This window comes from Artemia franciscana, chromosome 11 (assembly GCF_032884065.1).
Source record: "Artemia franciscana chromosome 11, ASM3288406v1, whole genome shotgun sequence".
Lineage (NCBI taxonomy): Eukaryota > Metazoa > Arthropoda > Branchiopoda > Anostraca > Artemiidae > Artemia > Artemia franciscana.
The window spans coordinates 43,590,457-43,609,206 of NC_088873.1; the positions used below are offsets into that span (position 1 = coordinate 43,590,457).

At 33.7% G+C, this 18,750-nt stretch overlaps 1 protein-coding gene across 1 annotated transcript in view; it reads left to right on the forward strand.

Moving 5' to 3' along the window:
• The window catches only part of LOC136033264 (chitin synthase chs-2-like), a 93,491-nt gene that overhangs the window by 46,004 nt on the left and 28,737 nt on the right, over positions 1-18,750 (forward strand). The window contains exons 6-14 of the mRNA XM_065714018.1: positions 521-720; positions 2,970-3,108; positions 5,120-5,322; positions 7,503-7,691; positions 10,827-11,106; positions 13,414-13,676; positions 15,294-15,504; positions 16,816-17,016; positions 18,491-18,717. Coding sequence (XP_065570090.1) covers positions 521-720; positions 2,970-3,108; positions 5,120-5,322; positions 7,503-7,691; positions 10,827-11,106; positions 13,414-13,676; positions 15,294-15,504; positions 16,816-17,016; positions 18,491-18,717 — 1,913 coding nt within the window. The remainder of the gene's footprint in view (positions 1-520; positions 721-2,969; positions 3,109-5,119; positions 5,323-7,502; positions 7,692-10,826; positions 11,107-13,413; positions 13,677-15,293; positions 15,505-16,815; positions 17,017-18,490; positions 18,718-18,750) is intronic.

An 18,750-nucleotide genomic window follows, 5' to 3' on the forward strand; every position in this document is an offset into this window, starting at 1 on the left:
ATATGAGATATAAAACAAAGAATTTCATACAGTAATTCTTCAAAAATAAGGTAGTGGCTCTTTTTGAACCAACCTGCGCCCGGGTGGTGAAATGCTTTATTTCCAACGAGAGGTGGCAAAATCTGCCTAAAAAATATAACTGAAAACTGGAGCGCTATCTATATAATTGCAGTTTATGATAAATACTAGGTAGCGTTAACATATTTAATTCGACCGATGCTAAAGTCGTTTAAGTAGTGTATAGCCAAAAACAACAATCATATAAAATTATATTGAGAGACCCGAAGCAATTTAAATTTCCTGTGTCCAGAATGTGATGGGATTCTGCAATGGGTACAAGCTTTATGAGTTTATTCTGATAACAGAGAAAAGACGTGTGTATATTGCTGAAAATACCATTGTTTGGTGTATATGGCATTCTAAGGTTTTTGGTGCTTTTCATTCATTTTTACTATTTTGGTTTCAGTATCCTTTCTAGATGGAATACTGACGTTTTCATGTGTTTCTTTTCTTATTTCAGCTATTGTCAAGAGTCTGGGACGAGTCAAAGAGAGACTGAAGCGAACACGTTACTTTACATATATTTTCATCAGCATTTGGAAGATAGCGCTTTTTCTAGGGACTGTTTTCTTTATTTGGTGGGGTATCTACAAAGACCTGACGCCACTATTTTCAAAATTCAATCTTGCATTTGGAGATCACAAAATACCTGTTTATTCGGTGAATATATTTTATATTGAGTTTGAAAAAAAATTGTATGCCTTGTTGTCAAACATTCGTGTCTTTTAGTTGAAATTTGGACCATATAATTTGGATTTTAGTTGAATTGGATCACAAAATTCCTGTTTATACGGTGAATATATTTTGTATTGAGTTGGAAAAAAATTGTATGCCTTGTTATCAAGCAATCATGTCTTTTAGTTGAAATTTAGATCATAAAATTTGGATTTTAGTTGAATTGCTTTAATATCACAAAATACCTGTTTATTCGATGAATATATTTTATATCAAGTTGGAAAAAAATTGTATGTCTTGTGGTCAAACATTCGTGTCTTTTCTTTGAAATTTTGAAGCCAAATCGGTGAAGTCCAAACAAGGACATATCCAGGATTTTTGTACGGGGGAGGGTTAACTTTTCTCGGGGGGGGGGGGGGTGAGGTTGCATAAAAACTTCACAAGATGTATCAGGATTTGTTTCCATGTATTTTTATTACTTTTTTACGAGTCTGACAAAAATTTCGGAGGGAGGGGGTTCAAATCTGGTACCCTCCCCCTCCCTTTATACAACTCTGAGTCGGAAAACACGCAACGGAAGCAATCAAAATAGAATAGTTAGTGGGTCTGGTTTCAATATACCGATCACCTGATATAGAAAAATTCCAATTCCAGAGGATGTTTACTTGTGTCTGCAATATCCTTCTGAACAAAACTAATATCTCAAAGAACAAAAGACAGGACCTGAGCCATATTTTCTGACCTTATTGATTAATTTATTTGTTTTAAGGTGGTAAGAAAAAGGGAATTCGAAATTTTAATGTGGTGGACAACATGATATTTTAGAGGGGCAAAAAGTATACCATAGTCGTCCTAAACAGTTGAGCCTATCTACTTGTTTTCAGGTAGTAACAAAAAGTGGAAATAAATTCTAGGATTGAGCGATATAAAACTATGTGAAATCTTTGATCTTGGCCTGGGACAGCTAATAGGAAGGATAGCTAATAGCCTTTTTAGAGTAGGAAAATAAGTATAAATTTAAATAATAAAAAACAGATTATTTGCGTTTTGTTTGAGGGAAAAAAGAGGGACCTAAATTATTCTTTTAATCAAGAGGTATAATATTCTTGGGACCATGGAATTTATCTTCCTCTCCTTGAATTAATCTTCCTTGAGATGAGGCAATTTGTATTTGTAAAAAATAATAATTTTTGGTTCCTCAATGCCAGAAGAAACGAACACCAATATTAGTATAACGAACACCAAACGAACAATCCAAAAACAGTAATAAAATTTAGTTTTCATAGATATGTCATAATAAGCGTTAAATAAAAATCAGACGCTTTTTAATTAGTATGGTAATCATGTGCAAATATTTTCGATATTTAATACCTAAATATTTCATCTCAGTTGGTCTTTTGTGAGAGGGGGGGGGGAGTATTTGTTTCGTTTATGTGTTGGCAAGAACTAATTATTTTCTAGCTTGTAAAAGTAACTAGTTTTTATTATTCATTTCTGGGTATAAGATGGGGGGATTTGAATCCCTTGGTTGTGTGCTAAATGAAGCCCATAGGAAGAAACAGCTTTATTGTTTACTGGATAAATGAATATAAAAAGCGATGAGTAATTCATTTCCTTGAAAAAAAGAACATCTAAAAATATCCTTAATGTTTTGTTTCCTCGTCCTCTGTTTGGCAATTCTGTTTGCTTTTGACAACTGCTATTTTTTGAAAGAATAACTTTCATACTCAGTAAAATAAAGCCCATAGGAGGAAACAGCTTTATTGTCTACTGGCTAAATGAATATAATAAGTGATGAATAATTCATTTCCTTGCAAAAAAGATTATTGTTTGCTTTTTACAGCTGCTATTTTTGAAAGATTAATTTTCATACCCGGTCATAAGGTCAAATCTGTGTATTGGGGTTGAGAGTTCCCTTTCCCCTGACACAAGTTTTAGAAGTGGAAGTGTCGCAAAATTGAAAAATCGAGGTCTCTAGCTTTACTTGGAAGTTGACCTAAATATGCACCAGAGGATACATTGTCATCCCTCCCCCTCAACGTAAGAGCTTTGTGTACCCGCACTTTAAGAAAAAGAAACAAGCAACTTTGAGAAAAAGCATGATAAACTAACCCAAAGTTCAATTGCAGTGTTTTGGTTATATGTTTTAATGGTTTGGGAGTCAATCTAAACTTGAGTTTCATATTTTCTTAGAAATAAATAAAATTTTTTAGAGTCCATTACTATTTTTTTAGGGTCCACTTAGAAGTTCTTTAGTCAGTGATGCAAAGATAGATAGATTTCAAACTTTTGAGGCACAAGACGCCTGGTCAAGCACACCATCCCATGTGCTCACGATTCAAATTTTTTCTGCCTGGCTTTGCTATGTTTTTGGTAAGATTTATTTATTATTTATTACAAAGGGTAAATATTCGTACATCAGTCGGCATTTCTTTTGGGTCCTAACGCTCAACAAACTAGAAAAGAATTAGAGGCTCGTTTCCCAGATATATTTTCTTAGATCCCGCTAGGTTCAGTTCACGCTAGTTTTTGAAATTCAGTTGAATCCAAAGAAGGAAGAAGATTGCAGGACAAAGCCACCTGACGGCAACACAGCAATTCAAAACTAAGTCAGTTTCCTGACTATATTTACCTCAAGGGTTAGTGACTCTTTGAGGATGATGGTCTTACAACAAGCAGGTTTTAACTAGTTCTCTTGGCTCCCAACGCTAAACAAATTACAAAAGAAGTAAAGACTCATTCCCACTGAGATTTTAGTGTCAACTGGGTTCAGCACTCTCCATTTTTTTTTTAGATCAGCTGGATCTAAATAAGGTCAAACAACAAGCAGGTCTAAAGTGGTTCTCTTGGCTACAGACGCTCAACAGATTAAAAAAGAAGTAAAGGCTGATTCCCACCAAGATTTTTGTGTCAACTGAGTTTCAGTCACCTTTTGACAAGCAGTCTCCTGAGTTTTCAGCTGCTTAGTCTTTAAAAAGTTTATTATTAATATTTTTTTGAAACATACGATTTTGTGACAAGTCTTAAGCTATGAATTATTATGCTTTAGGCAGGTTTTACATTTAAACGAACAAGCAGACGCATGCACAAAAAAATGAATAAAAAACAAGTAAACATTAACCAAGTAATAAAAAACAGAATAACAAGAGTAACAAAGTAACAGAATAAACAGAGTAAACAAGAATAAAAAGCAAGTAAACAAGATATCGTTAAATGATGATGGGAACTGTTACAAGTTGAATAACGATGTTGTAAAACCTAAAAATAAATGATCCTTAGCGTTTATGTTTTCTCCAAAACAACAGATTTTGTGACAAGCTTACAGCTCTAACTTGCAGCGAAAGGACAAGATATTTCATCTTTAAATTCATTAGTCTTGGGTATATTATTTCACTGAGCAATAATTAGGCTATTAAACTAAAAAAAAATCGCATACAGTCCATTCGTTCCGAACTTTTAACGATTTTTAGCCAATTTAAAAGAATTTTGCAATCTAAAAAAATGTAAAGAACGTTTTTAAAATATAATTCAGTGTCATAAGTAGCACTACTTGCAGCTGAGCATAAAAATAAAATCCAAGTTCAGCGGGTCTGAACTAAGTCATGGCTGGACAGTCGAATATTCTTCAAAAATTTTAATTGGGTAGCACCATTGAAATTATGAGACAGTTTGGACAGTGTCTGATCTAAATGTTTAAATGAACATTGAAATTGGACTGCTTGTATTAGGTGATACGGGGGCGTTGGTCCAAGTGTTTGTAAATCAGATTATAAATGAACCTTAAGTAGCATTTACCTAGTGTTTTGCATATATATTTATAATTCGAGTTCAATTGATCTTAACTAGGTCAACTTTGGCCAATCAGTATATTCTTTCGAAAATTCTGAGAGACAGAGAAAAGCAATGTCATAAGTTCCTGCTTTAGTTTTAAATATAGGAGTAACTTTATTTTTACATGCATTTTTTTGGCTGTTCTCGTGATCTGAATAAATTTCAAATTAATTTTATCAAACCACAATAATTCGTTTTATTTTATTTAAATTATGTTTTTAAAACTCTTCAATAGAGAGACTAGAAACCGCAGATATTCAGTGGCGTCAATTGGCGGGTGATGACGTTTGCTGCCTTCTCTAAATTTTTTGCTCCCCGCTAGATTCTAAAAATATTATTTTTTGTGTTTCATTGATAAAAAACATCAAAATTTACCCCATAGATTTTGAAAGATGCATTTTGGCTCCCTTCGACATTTTCATGAATTGACGCTACTGCTGATATTTGAAGCCAAATTCCAATATTAACGCCGTAACTAAATCTAATTAATCGTTTTTTTTTTCGATTTCATTTTTTTTTTTTCAAAAACTTTATTAACAAAAAATATTTTCAGGTAAATTTGCGTGCAAGATCTGTATTCAGGGCTTCAGTTTTGCATTTCCTGTAAATCTGATTGTTCCCGTCTCTGTGTCCCTGCTGATTGCAGCTTGTGGTGTTCGAAATAATAACGCGTGTATATTGCAAGGAACACTACCAGATTATCTGTTCTTTGAATGCCCAACTGGTGATTTCTTGAATGATTTGATACTTAGTCAAGTAAGTCTATTTATAAGTTTTTTTTTAGTACTTATCGTTATATAATAAACACTATAGAATTATAGTGTTCCTGGCTGAGTGGTTGGCGCGCTGGCGTGGGAATTCTGTGTCCAAGGGGCACGGGTTCAATCCCAGTTGTGACCAGTTATTTAGTTTGGGATGGGGGTCAGTGCCGTGACTCTTTAAGCTCAGCCATAGTCAACCCAGCTCTAAATGGGTACTGAAGAAATCTGGGGAAGGTAAGCAGGAAGGGTGTGTGAAAGCACAGGTTGGTTGGCCACCAGCCCTCCATTGCACTTCTTTGCTGAAGGGCCATGAAAAGGAGATCAGCACCGCCGGTTTGGATCTTAAGGGTCTAGTGCCGTCTTACTTACTTATTATAGAAGTTCGATCGCGGATGATGCGAACGTTATACAAGAAACTGATCAAGCAACTTTTTTATACCACACAGTTAGCTTTGACTTGATTGGAAAATGAATTATAGCTATATCTTATTTAAGTATTTAGTTGGTATTTTGGTTTGGTTAGGTCACGGCAAATATAAAGCCTAAATTTGCTTCTAAACTATTATATTTTCATCATATTTTGTTTGATTTTATTAGAATTAATCGAACTTCACTTCCCGAGTGTTTACTATATAACCGATAAGTGCAGGTTTTTTTTTTATATATTTGTTTCTAGTATATTTTCAACAGTCTATACATCTGGAGTAACTTTATTATACCCATATTATAATCGTAGAGTGACTGCATAAGAATGAAGTCTTCTTAGCTTCGTAATGCTTTTCTGAGGTAAAAAAAAGGTACCGGTGGTGTACCAAGCGTCAAACGAGACTAATATTGCAATCGTCTAAGCCAATATTATTTACAGGCATAGTATTAAGAGGAGGACACAGCAACCAACAAAGCAACCAACCAGGTTAAATCAACACCTATTTCTTATGCTTCCTTTAACTTGAGGCAATAAAATCACAAGATAATGACAACAATTTTTAAATAAGACTAATTAAGCTAGTTTTCCTTTCTTGTAAACTGTTACCATTGGCTTACCCACAGTTTATATTTTTTTTTTTTGGGGGGGGGATAAAAATTAATACACATCAAAAATTTGTTTATATATATTTTGTTACGTTTTTACGAATCGGACAGAATTTTTTTTTGGGGGGGGGGGGAGGGTTCAAACCCGGAAACCCCGTGGATACGGTCTTGACTGTTACTCTAAGGAAAATATACTAAAAGAGTTGTCTAATTGGAACAAAGAATCTTGTGAACACGTATGAAAGCATATTGGAATCGTGATTTCAGGATTGGTGTATACAAATAATTGGCTTGTAAGATTTTAGAGCACCAGCAACTTCTAAAATGTTTTTTTCCTATTTTTATAATTGTATGTGGCCTATCCTGCTGGATTTTTTAGTGACTAAAATTCAAAATTCACGTTAAAAATACGAATTTTTTATATTTTTTTTTTCATCAGGGAAAAAAGCTAGAAAGTTTATGACATTACTTTGCTCTACAATTACTTAAGTGGATAAAAGTTCCAATGGACAATTTTATTTGCTTATTTTCTTTAGACTTTTCCTTAAGCTTTTCCTTACCTTTTTTTCTTTCTTAAAACTCTTAAAGAAAAAACTTGATCAAATTAAAACCCTTGATTAAAATAAAATTAAAATTAATTAAATTAATTAATGAATTATTAAATACAGGATATAATCTTCTTTTGAGTGTTAATTCCTGAAGATTTTCAGATTTTTATTAGAAAAATTTCGATGTTTTCTAAAGTCCATATTTTAGTTATTTGAGTTATTTTCAGATCTAACCATGAATTTCACTTTCTTGCGGTCTAACTGATACAAAATACAAGTCTTTTAATCCACTCAATGCCCCTGAAGGAAATTGTTTTTTGTTGTTTAACAACTTCCTGACTTTTGACCTACTTTCCTTTCTCTTTTTCTTTCTCTTTTTTGACCTACTTTCCTTTCTCTTTCTCTTTTTCTTTTTTCTTTCTCTTTTTTGACCTACTTTTCATTTTTTTGGCTCATGCTTCGCAATTTATTACTTCGTAAGGTAGGATGAATTTATTATTGCTTTAATAAATAATAATAATAAATACCAATAATATAAGATAAAAAAATTAACAATAACAGTAACCATTAATAATTATTATTTATCTATTTTTAGCATGCCTGGGTGTGGCTACTTTGGCTACTCTCCCAAACCTGGATCACCTTGCATATTTGGACACCCAAATGCGAACGTCTTGCGTCCACAGAGAAATTGTTTATTTCACCTTTCTATAATGCATTCCTCCTCGACCAGGGTATGGGCCTAATGAGACGCAGAGATGACGAAGGAGACGTCAAAACGGAAGTAAGAATTCAAAACTGATAATCTCTTCGCGAAAAACAGGAATTTTAATTTTAATGGAAATTAAAATTAAATGTTAATCAAACAATTAGTGATTCTTTTTTCTTGTAATTAATTTTTTTGTATGCAGGATATAGTCTTCTTTTGCTTGTTAATTACTGAAGATTTTGGGATTTATATTAGACAAATTTAAATCCATATTTTAGTCCATTTTTAAGTCCATATTTTAATTATTTGAGTTATGTTATTAAGTTATTACATTCAACTTTTAGTTTTAATTTCCATTAAAAATTTTAATAGTTCATTAATTAATCTAATTAATTTTTGTTTTATTTTAATCAAGGTTTTTAATGTGGTTATAGTTTTTTCTTTAACAGTCTTAAGAAAGAAAGGAAGGTAAGGAAAAGCCTAAGGAAAAGTCTATAATCAAACAGTTCGTGACAAAGAACTGTAGTAAGGAGCGACCCTATTAAAACTGTAGTAAAGAGGCTCAATAGTAACCAAAACTCTAAGAAACAGAATTTTTATAACAATAGTTGCATCAAAAGAATTGCATTTTAATGCTGATTTTAAATATATAAGATTCATTAAATTTAGACTCACCTATCAAAAGTTACGAGCCTGAGAAAATTTGCCTTATTTTAGAAAATAGGGGGGAAACACCCCTTAAAAATCATAGGATCATAACAAAATCACACTGTCAGATTCAGGGTATCAGAGAACCCTACAGTGGAAGTTTCAGGCTCCTATCTACAAAAATGTGGAATTTTGAATTTTTTGCCACGACAGATAACGGATTTTTTTTCCCAGGGTTGATTGTATCGATCTAGTGGTCCTAGAATGTCGTTTGAGGGCTCAGTCTAACGGAAATTAAAAGCTCTAGTGCCCTTTTTAAGTGACAAAAAAAATCGGAGGGCATCTAGGCCCCCTCCCACGCTCATTTTTTCCCAAAGTCACTGCATCAAAATTCTAAGATTGCCATTTTATTCAGCATAGTCGAAAAACCTAATAAATATGTTTTTGGGTACGCCTTGCTCCCCCAGAGTCCCCGTGGGAGGGGCTGCAAGTTTCAAACTTTGACCAGTGTTTACAAATAGTAATGGTTATTGGGAAGTGTACAGACGCTTTCAGGGGGATTTTTTTGGTTGGAGGGAGGATTCGAGGGGAGGGGGATATACGGGGGGAAATTTCCATGGAGGAATTCGTCATGGGGGAAAAAAATTTCCATGAAGGGGGGCAGGATGTTTTAGTATTTTTTTTAAAGAACTTTTTTAAAGAACAGTCAAAGTTGTGAACTAACTCGATTAAAAAACAAGCAACCCAAGTACTGACTTTATAAAGAAAAAAAAATAAGTCCTGTCTCTTTGCAGAAATGATCAAATCCAAGCAACAGAATTTCAGTAAGTCAGTGCAAAAGCAATTTAAAACTCCTCCCAAAAACAAACCAGGTCCTAAATTTATTCATAAAATAGCAAGATAAACAATCGGTGAAGTGACAAGCCAAGTGATAGAAACATACGAATATAGAAGTTCGTTACAAAAGTTAATTCGGAAGTTACGTAGATTTTTACTAATAAAAACGTTCGTAAAAATTAAAAGTTCTAGTTGTCTTTTTAAATAACCAAAAAATTGGAGGGTAACTAGGCCTACTCCCCCGCTTCTTTTTTCTCTAAATCGTCCGATCAAAACGCATTGTTTCAAAAACGTTCAGAAATTAAAATAAAAAAACAAGTTTTTTTTAACTGAAAGTAAAGAGCGAGATTAAAACTTAAAACGAACAGAAATTACTCCGTATATGAAAGGGGCTGTTCCCTCCTCAACGCCCCGCTCTTTACGCTAAATTATCTTACTGTTTCAAAAAGTAGAATTGAGAGAAAGAGTCAAACTTTTGCGTAAAGAGCGGGGCGTTAAGGAGGGAACAGCCTCTTTCATAGACGGCGTAATTTCTGTTCGTTTTAAGTTTTAATCTCGCTCCTGTTAGGTCGCTCTAAGCCTGTTAGGTAAATGTTAGATAGACGTTAGATAGACGTTAGTTACATAGATGTCAGATATTTGTAGCTAGTATGCCAAAAAGGCAAATGAAGATAACTGTAAAAGATGACTGTATTATATTATTATTTAAGAATTAACGACGCTTCTTGACTGCTAAGGTCCCTGCGTCGGCCCTGCAGTGCATTCCTGCAGCGTGATTCGATCTCTGGGTCCGGTATTACCAAGCTAAGGTCAAATCCACTGCGCCACCACAGGACAACTGTATTATATATTAGCTTAACTATATATATTTAAAAACATTACATGAACCTGCCTCTCTGTCTTGATTTTTCCCTAAGTGGAATTGAATCACTTCCATTAATTCTGACAAAAAAGGAACGCTTTTAAAGGAAATTTAGTGGTTATTTATAAATCCTGTACACGTGATGGATAAATTCGAATCTTTCGACACACACAATTAGTCACATAATTGTTCATGAATCTTTGGTCACACAACTCATAGCAGAGACTCAAAATGAGCACTGCTCACATTCAGTTTCCTACCCATAGGGTACGAGGAGTGGCTGTTTTTATTTTTTATTTTTCGAATGTTTTTTATCAGTTGGTGAGCAAATTAGAAGCGATACAAATATGCTGCTCGAAGACCTAATCATTACGAATAATCGAAGTCCTAAATCTTTTCCAAAAATTTATTGCTTTTTTAGTTCTTTGCCGAATTTTTTTTTCATGAGTTGAACCAGGATTTAACTTTCTCGGTTTTACCTATTTCTGTTCTGATTTATTTTTTTTACTTATCCCAAAAAATTGTGTAGCAATTCTATAAAATATGTGTTTCAAAGATCATCTATATTTAGAAAAATAACCCTCTTCTCTAGCTGCTGAGTCAAAGGTGGCACTTTGGGAGGAGGACAATTGCCCCCTGCTGCTGGATTTTTGTCTCCCTCCTGTCGGCTATGGAAACTGCTTTTTTTTTTCTCGTTGGAAAAAATTGGACACCAACGAAATTGCCAATCCCTACATTTTCGTGAATTGGCATCCTTCAATTAAGTCAAAATTAAAAGCAAATGGGAGGCGCGTCACTCTTTTTATGTTGGCCTAACCTAACCTTAGTGCATTGACACTGATTACTAATTAAACTAATTTCAGGAGCTAGAACTGGACATAGATGCCACTGGTGATGGAGAAATGGGTCAATATTATGAGACTATATCTATTCATACAGAAACGAGTAGTACAGTACCCAAAACCGTGAAAGCATCTGATTCGATCACACAGATTTATGCTTGTGCCACTATGTGGCATGAAACCACAGAGGAGATGGTGGAAATGCTGAAGTCAATTTTCCGTATGGATGAAGATCAGAGTGCACGACGAGTTGCTCAAAAATACTTGAAAATTGTTGACCCGGATTATTACAAGTTTGAAAGTAAGTATGAAAGGTGTGATTACTTGAAAAAGTCTACGAAAAAAAGCAAAATAGAGGGATGAAAAGGAAATGATTTGATTGATTTTGGAAGAATATAAAGTCATATATAGAAAAACTAATTTAATTTTATAGCAATGATATATTACGTTTTACTTCTTACGTAAAATAAATCAATTTTATTTAAATTTGTCTGGAAAGACTTTGAGGTTTGGATAAATTATTTTGAGTTTAATTTAAATATTTTCTTTTTTTGTTCCTAATTCTTTATTTTGTCTTATTATTACAAGTAATAAAATTTTGCTGAAGCTATAACTAAAAACTCAATAGTTTTTAGAATTTATTCTCAAAACTCAATGGCAGATCTCAAAAGAATTTATTTTAAATCTCTATATTTCAGTCTTCTGGTGCCACTTTTTTTCGTCGTCTTACTGTAGGCAACATGAGCTTGGTAGCTCCCCTTCTGAAAAACTTGTTTAAAAATTTTTGTTTAAAAAGATAATGTAGTTATATAGAAATAACGTATTACATTTTACTCCTTGCATAAAATAAAGCAAATATATTTAAATTTGTCTGCAAAGACTTTGAGGTATGGATAAAGCACTTTGAATTGAATTTGAAATTTTGAATTGATTTTTTTTTTCTAATTTTGTCTCATAATTACAAGGAATAAAATTTTGTTGAAGCTATAACTAAATATTGTTGAAATAATCTTATTTTAAATCTATCTATTTCCGTCTTCTAATACTGCCATTTTTGACCGTCTTGCTGTAATTGTAATAACTATAATAATTGTGTTAAAAATTTGCTAATTCATTTAACTAAAAGTTATGGTGATGTAATACCAGTGTTGAACGAAACGCAATAACAGTGAAGAGATAAGAAATACTTAGAAAAATTAAAATGTACACATTCATGTCGATTGTCTTCTGCCAAAACCTAGTATCGGGATTTTTCAAATTTTTGCAAAAAAACCATAATATTTTTCGATTTTGAAATGGAAGAAATAAATTAAGATTCAGAATCTTATGAACAGTTTTTCCAATAGCTGTTTTCTTCCAATATCCCCTAACACTTCTGCGGTTAAGACTGGAAATGAGTTTAGCTGCTAGTTTGTATTAAATTAGGAGTTAAGCAGGGTTGTATTCTATCCCCCTTTATATAGATCTTTTTGATGGATTTTGTCTTAAGAAGCGCAGGAAAGGCAATGGGAGACCACGAATCGAATGGGGAGGAAAAAGTCTCTTGGACTTAGATTATGCCGATGATTAAAGCATCCTAGATGAAAGCGTGAGCAAAATGAATGAGCTCTTAGAGGTTTTGCAAGTTAAGGGTGCTAGAATAAGATTAAAATTAATTTTAAGAAGACTAAGTCACCAAGACTAGGAATAACTAAAGACGAAAATGTGACATTGGGTAACGAAAAGATTGATAAGGTTGACAGATTCTTTTACCTTTGTAATATTATTAGTAACGACGATGGGAGCAGTGAAGATGTTAAAAGTAGAATAGCCAAGGTTCAGGGTGTTTTTTTGCTGTTAAAAAAAAGTTTGGAAGAATAGGAAGATAATTCTGCAAACCAAGATTAGAATATTGGAAGGTATTTCCGTACTTGGTTTTGGCTGATGACAGTGGTCAAATATGGCTCTGAAGCATGGGCACTCCAAAAAGGGGCTGAACATTTACGAGATGTTTTCCAGAGAAATTACCTACGGATTGTTCTGGGTGTCCGGCTAATTGACCATATTTCAAACAGTAGGCTATACGAAAAGTGTGGTTCAATCCCACTTTCTAGGGCTATAATGAAAGAAAGGTTTATATGGCTAGGGCACGTACTGGGGATGAAGGATGACAGATTGCCGAAGATGGTCCTCTTTGGGCAACCGTCCAGGGCTAAATGGAAAGCAGGTCGTCTGTGGTTTGGACGGGAGGTTGTCATTAAGAAAGATTTAAAGGAAACTGTAAATTCCTGGGAGGTTTTAAAGAGGAAGGCTTTTAATAGGCTGAGATTGAGGAGGAGCGTGCGTAGCTGTGTTGGCCTCAGATGGCTTGGTACTACGGTGAGTTGTAAGTAGTAGTAGTAGTAGTAGTATTTACTATATTTTAGTATATGTCCTAAATATGAGTTTCTTTGTTTCATCTAAGCTCCGTTCATCTAAGAACGGATCATCAAACAATTTTTTTTAGTGTATTGGTTTCTATATTTTTTCCCTTTTATATCTTTTATTGTATAATGTCTTAAGTTAAGTATTATTTCAAATACAAACTATTAGTGCAACATGTGAAATAAATTTTTATGGTATTTTGCAGCACACATCTTTTTTGATGATTGTTTTGAAGCGTCCGATGACAATGACGAAGAGAATGTCATAAACATGTTCGTCAAACAGCTGATTAACACCATGGACGAGGCTGCAAGTCATGTCCATCAAACAAATATCCGTATTCGGCCTCCAAAAAAATATCCTACTCCATATGGAGGTAGACTCGAGTGGATTCTACCAGGAAAAACTAAAATGTATGCTCACCTGAAGGACAAGTCAAAAATCCGACATAGAAAAAGATGGAGTCAGGTATGTTTAAAATTAATTCGTTTGCTTGGTCTGCGAATTTGATCAAACCTAAATATGGTAATTTTTATTACCGTATTTATAAATACAAAGAAAAACTAAAATGTATAGTAGTTTCTAGCTCCTATCTACAAAAATGTGAAATTTTGTATTTTTTGCCAGATGAAAGATCACGGATTACGTGGAAGGATCTCTCTATGGAGGAATTTTTCATGGGGGAAGAGAATTTTCCATGAAGGGGGCGCCGGATTTCCCAGCATTATTTAAAAAATGATCAGAAATTAAAAAATAAAGACAAGTTTTTTCAACTTAAAATAAGGAACAACATTAGAACTTGAAACGAACATAAATTATTAAGTATACGAGGGGGTTTGCCCCCCTAGTCAATACGTCACTCTTTACGGTAAAGTATTTTTAGTTCTCTCAAAAGAGCTATTTATTCTAATTAAATGACCTTTGTTATTCAGGGATCATTCTTAAAGAATTGGAACAAATTCGAACTTTAACGTAAAGAGCAAGGTAATGACGAGAGGGCGATCCCCCTCATATACGTAATAATTTCTGTTCGTTTAGTTTTTAATGCTGCTCCTTACTTTCAGTTGAGAAACTTGTTTAAAATTTTTTTATTTCAATATAGCCCACTGAGCCATGTACAAAAGCATGTTATTTGAGTGCTCATAGAAATGAGGATCGGTGGGAATAGGGGATAGGACTTAGATACACTGAGCTAGAAAAGGCTAAAGTCATTTGGCATTTTATCCAATATTCTTACGCTAAAAAATGCGTTTCTCAAATGTAATATCCATCATGGCTGTAGTGATAGCTGTAATCTAGTAAAGAAATAATCAAGGCCCATAGTAACCAAAAATTTTAAATCGCTCTTTGAAAAAACTGTCAAATAAAAAAAAAAAATCATTTGAAGCTGATTCAGGAATGGTGACTATAATACGGCCAATATTGACGTCAAAAGTTTATTGCGAAAGAATTTCGAAAATCAGCCTGGGAATCAAACAGTTCGGGGTACTGAACTGTAAGTAAGAAGCGACGTGGCTCAATCGTAACCGAAACTCTAAAAAACGCAATTTTGATACCAATAGATGTATCAAAAGAACTGGTTTATGATGCTGTTCAAAATATATAAGTTTCATTAAGTTCAGTGTTACCCATCAAAGGTTATGAGCCTGAGAAAATTTGCCTGATTTTCAAAAAAGTTAAGAAACATCCCCTAAACGTAAAAGAATCTTAATGAAAATCCCGCCATCAGATTCAGCAAGCTTGAGAACCCTATTGTAGAGGTTTCAAGCTGCAATCTGCAAAATGTGGAATTCTGTTTTTTTGCAGAAAAAAGATCACAAATGCATGCACAAATTCACTCTTCCGCGTCCCCTGTAAGGGAAACAACTGGCAACACTTGGTTCAAACTGGCAATACTTCTCCGAGCTGGACCTGACTTCTGTCATCACCATCAATTCCAACATTTCAATCTTAAATTGCAGATTAATTTTCATATTCTTTCAAACTTCCTTCAACTGTGAAAAACACTCTCTTATTGGCTATATTTTATCAACAATGTATAATACATATTTTATAACATAATTTTGCTTCATTTGTTCATTTCAGGTCATGTACATGTACTACCTTCTTGGATTTAGGCTTATGGATCGTCCAATATCCGTTGATAGGAAAGAAGTTATTGCTGAAAATACTTATCTACTTACTTTGGATGGAGATATCGATTTCCAGCCTGTTGCTGTACAGCTTCTTGTTGATTTGATGAAGAAAAACAGAAATCTGGGAGCTGCATGTGGTCGTATTCACCCAGTTGGCTCTGGTTAGCTTTGATTATTTTTTTTTCTCAAAGCTCTGACTATTTTGGCAAATAGTATACATAGCCTATAAGGGTAGAAATAGGCGCTGGTGTCGACAAAAATACTGCCAAAGCCATCTAGCCTTTGGCAAAGCTTGGTATTCTTTTCAGTGTAATGATAAGAATAATTGATTTAATTATTGTCATTAGTAAAACTAGGGTAGTAAAAAGTATCTTATTAAGAATTAGATAGTAAAATTTAGGTATTAAAAATTAGGGTAGTAAAAGTAATTAGTAAAAAGTATCTTATCTCAGTTCCTGACAGAAAATGATTACAGAGCTTTGAAAAAAGGCCAAGTGTCACAATATACTAGATGGCGTTGATACTTCTTCTGTCGACACAAGGACCAGTTTCCACTTTTGCAAGTTACCCATGCATTTAGGTTTATGAATTTGTAAGACCAACTTTTGTTTTTTGACACCAAAGAAATTTGGCTATCTATTTATAAATATTAGTTAAGTTGGTCGTTGGGAGTTCAAAAACTGCTATTTGAGAAACTTCCACGAGAAACTGCTAGCAATGGCCCCTATCTTCATTTGATATCGGTGTGACAATCTACATCAAATATAACATTTCAACTTATTTGTTTCCTTTTCTATTTCTTTTTTTTTGTAAACAAGGTTGTAAGCTCTCACCATTTTTCAAGATCTGCTCATTTTCTTGTAAAATGGCATGTTAAAAGGGAGTACAAGGACTTGGTGCATGCGAAAAAAAGAATAATTTGGTTTTGACAAATTATTTCGTTTCAAATTTACCATTAAAAGACGTATTTATTTAATACACTTCTTTATTCGACAGTGGGTATGTTTAGTGCAAGCCCCCAGTTCAACTAATTAAAATAGCCTTCAAGGGAAACTAATGACGAGAAAACTTTTCTGCCAAACAATTTTTAGTATTTCGAAGAGCTGTGAAAAACTGGGAGGAACACTAAAAACACTGCTATTATGACAACCGGGGAGAGGTCCTATGTCGGTCAATCTGCCCGGATTGGAAGTAGAATGTTCTCCTTCTAGAAGGAGTTTAGAATGTTCTTTAAATTTTACATTTAAAGATGAATATACAAAATTAACAACAATAAAATTGGATCATTCCTGAAGTAAAAGCTTGCGAAGAACTGAAGCTTTTTATTCCTCGATCCAGAACAAAAAGAAAAAAAAATCCGCAATTGTTCTTTTCTTTGCAAAAAAAAAAAAAAAAAAAAAATCTTTCAACCTTTAAAAGGAACATTAAGAATATAGTATAATCTTTATATAACATAGCACTTTTAATTTTAGGGCCGATGATGTGGTACCAACTGTTCGAATACGCCATTGGCCATTGGCTACAAAAGGCTACCGAACATATGATTGGATGCGTACTTTGCAGTCCAGGGTGCTTTTCACTATTTAGAGGAAAGGCTTTGATGGATGATAATGTAATGAGAAGATATACAACTAAATCTGACGAGCCCAGGCACTACGTACAGTACGATCAAGGTAAATTCACTTACCTTGCTAATTCCGTAAACACATCTACTTGTATAATAGAACAATGTCGGTAAAATTTTTAGGTAATATTTTTTTATGATATTTTGATAATATTTCTAGGCAATATCGATATTGGGCATAATAAATAATATCTTACAATGATATAATATAGCATATTAAGATTGCTATAATGGTATAGACAGAAGCACAGAAGATATCTTAGGCATTAGCTCCCATAGTAAATAATTATTGACCCTTATTGTTAATAAAATTAGCCTGGCATTCTCTAGCAATGGCTTCGGTTAGGAGGGTTTTGCCATACCCAGGTGAACCATAGAATAGCACACCTTTTAATGGTGACATGTCAAACTTCAAGACCTTCTCAGAACAGTCAACAGGATATTGAGAAAGCTCAGGGAGTTAATTCTTAACATTTACTAATCCACCAGCATCATTCCGTCATCAAACAGTTCGTGGCAACGAAGTATAAGTAAGGAGCGACTCGACTCAATAGTAACCGAAACTCTTAAAAAACTAAATTTTAATATTAATAGATGCATCAAAAGAATCAGCTTATTATGCTGATTCCAAATACATAATGTCAAGTTTAATTTGGTCCCTGCTTCATCCTGAGAGACATCATTCTGAGCTTTTGTAATTCAATCCAAATAATCTTAAGCTTAAAACAAACAGAAATTATTCCGTATATGAAAGGGGCTATCCCCTCTTCAACGCCTCGCTCTTTACGCTAAAGTTTGGCTCTTTTTCACAACTCTGCTTATGGAAACAATAAAAAATTTAGTTTTAATATTTTAATGTCTCTCCTTACTTTCAGCTATAAAACTTGTCGTTTATTTCATTTTAAATTAAAATAGAGTTGCCATCAAGTTACCATAGCTAATTGTAGAAAAAGTTAAGACAGATAGTCTGAGTGAGAGGCAAATCTGGCATAAGCCTTTTTAGGATTGTACAAAAATGATGTCATTTCACTTTTTTATAGATAGTCTATCATCCATCCATCCATCCTAGGTCAAAAATAAGGTAGATAGTCATAGAACTAAGAGATGATTGGGCTTTTTGGATTGAATCATGACGAACAATGTCCGCTGGACTTATATGCAAAGCGGAGCCTGGTGGTTTTGAAACGGGGGACTCGTTTCAAGTTTGGAAGATGGAGAAAAAAAGTCCTTGGCCCTTTTTTTGGGTCCATTTTTCAAACGAACTAATTCTTCTTTTTTTTTGTTTTTTTATGCTGCTGTTCTTTGGGAAAGGGAAGAAGGTTTTTATGTTGTGATATGTGTTTTAGAAGGCTTTTTGGCCTGTAATAAAAATAATTGTTTTTACTGTTTATCCATAATTCGTCTTGTTTATCAGATTGTTGTGTCTGTACATTTATACTTGAATTTAGCTCACTATATTTTTAAATACAGAAAGATTATACGGATGATACTCCAAAATCTTAGGATTTCATTTTTGATTCTAGGTGAAGATAGATGGCTATGTACACTATTACTTCAAAGAGGATATCGCGTGGAATATTCAGCTGCTTCTGACGCCTTTACTCACTGTCCTGAGGGCTTTAATGAATTTTACAACCAACGTCGTAGATGGGTACCCTCTACCATAGCTAACATTATGGACTTGCTTGTTGACTACAAACGAACTGTTAAGATTAATGACAATATTTCTGTGCCCTATATCTTTTATCAGGTAAGAATTTGATTTAAGGCTATTCTGAAAAGA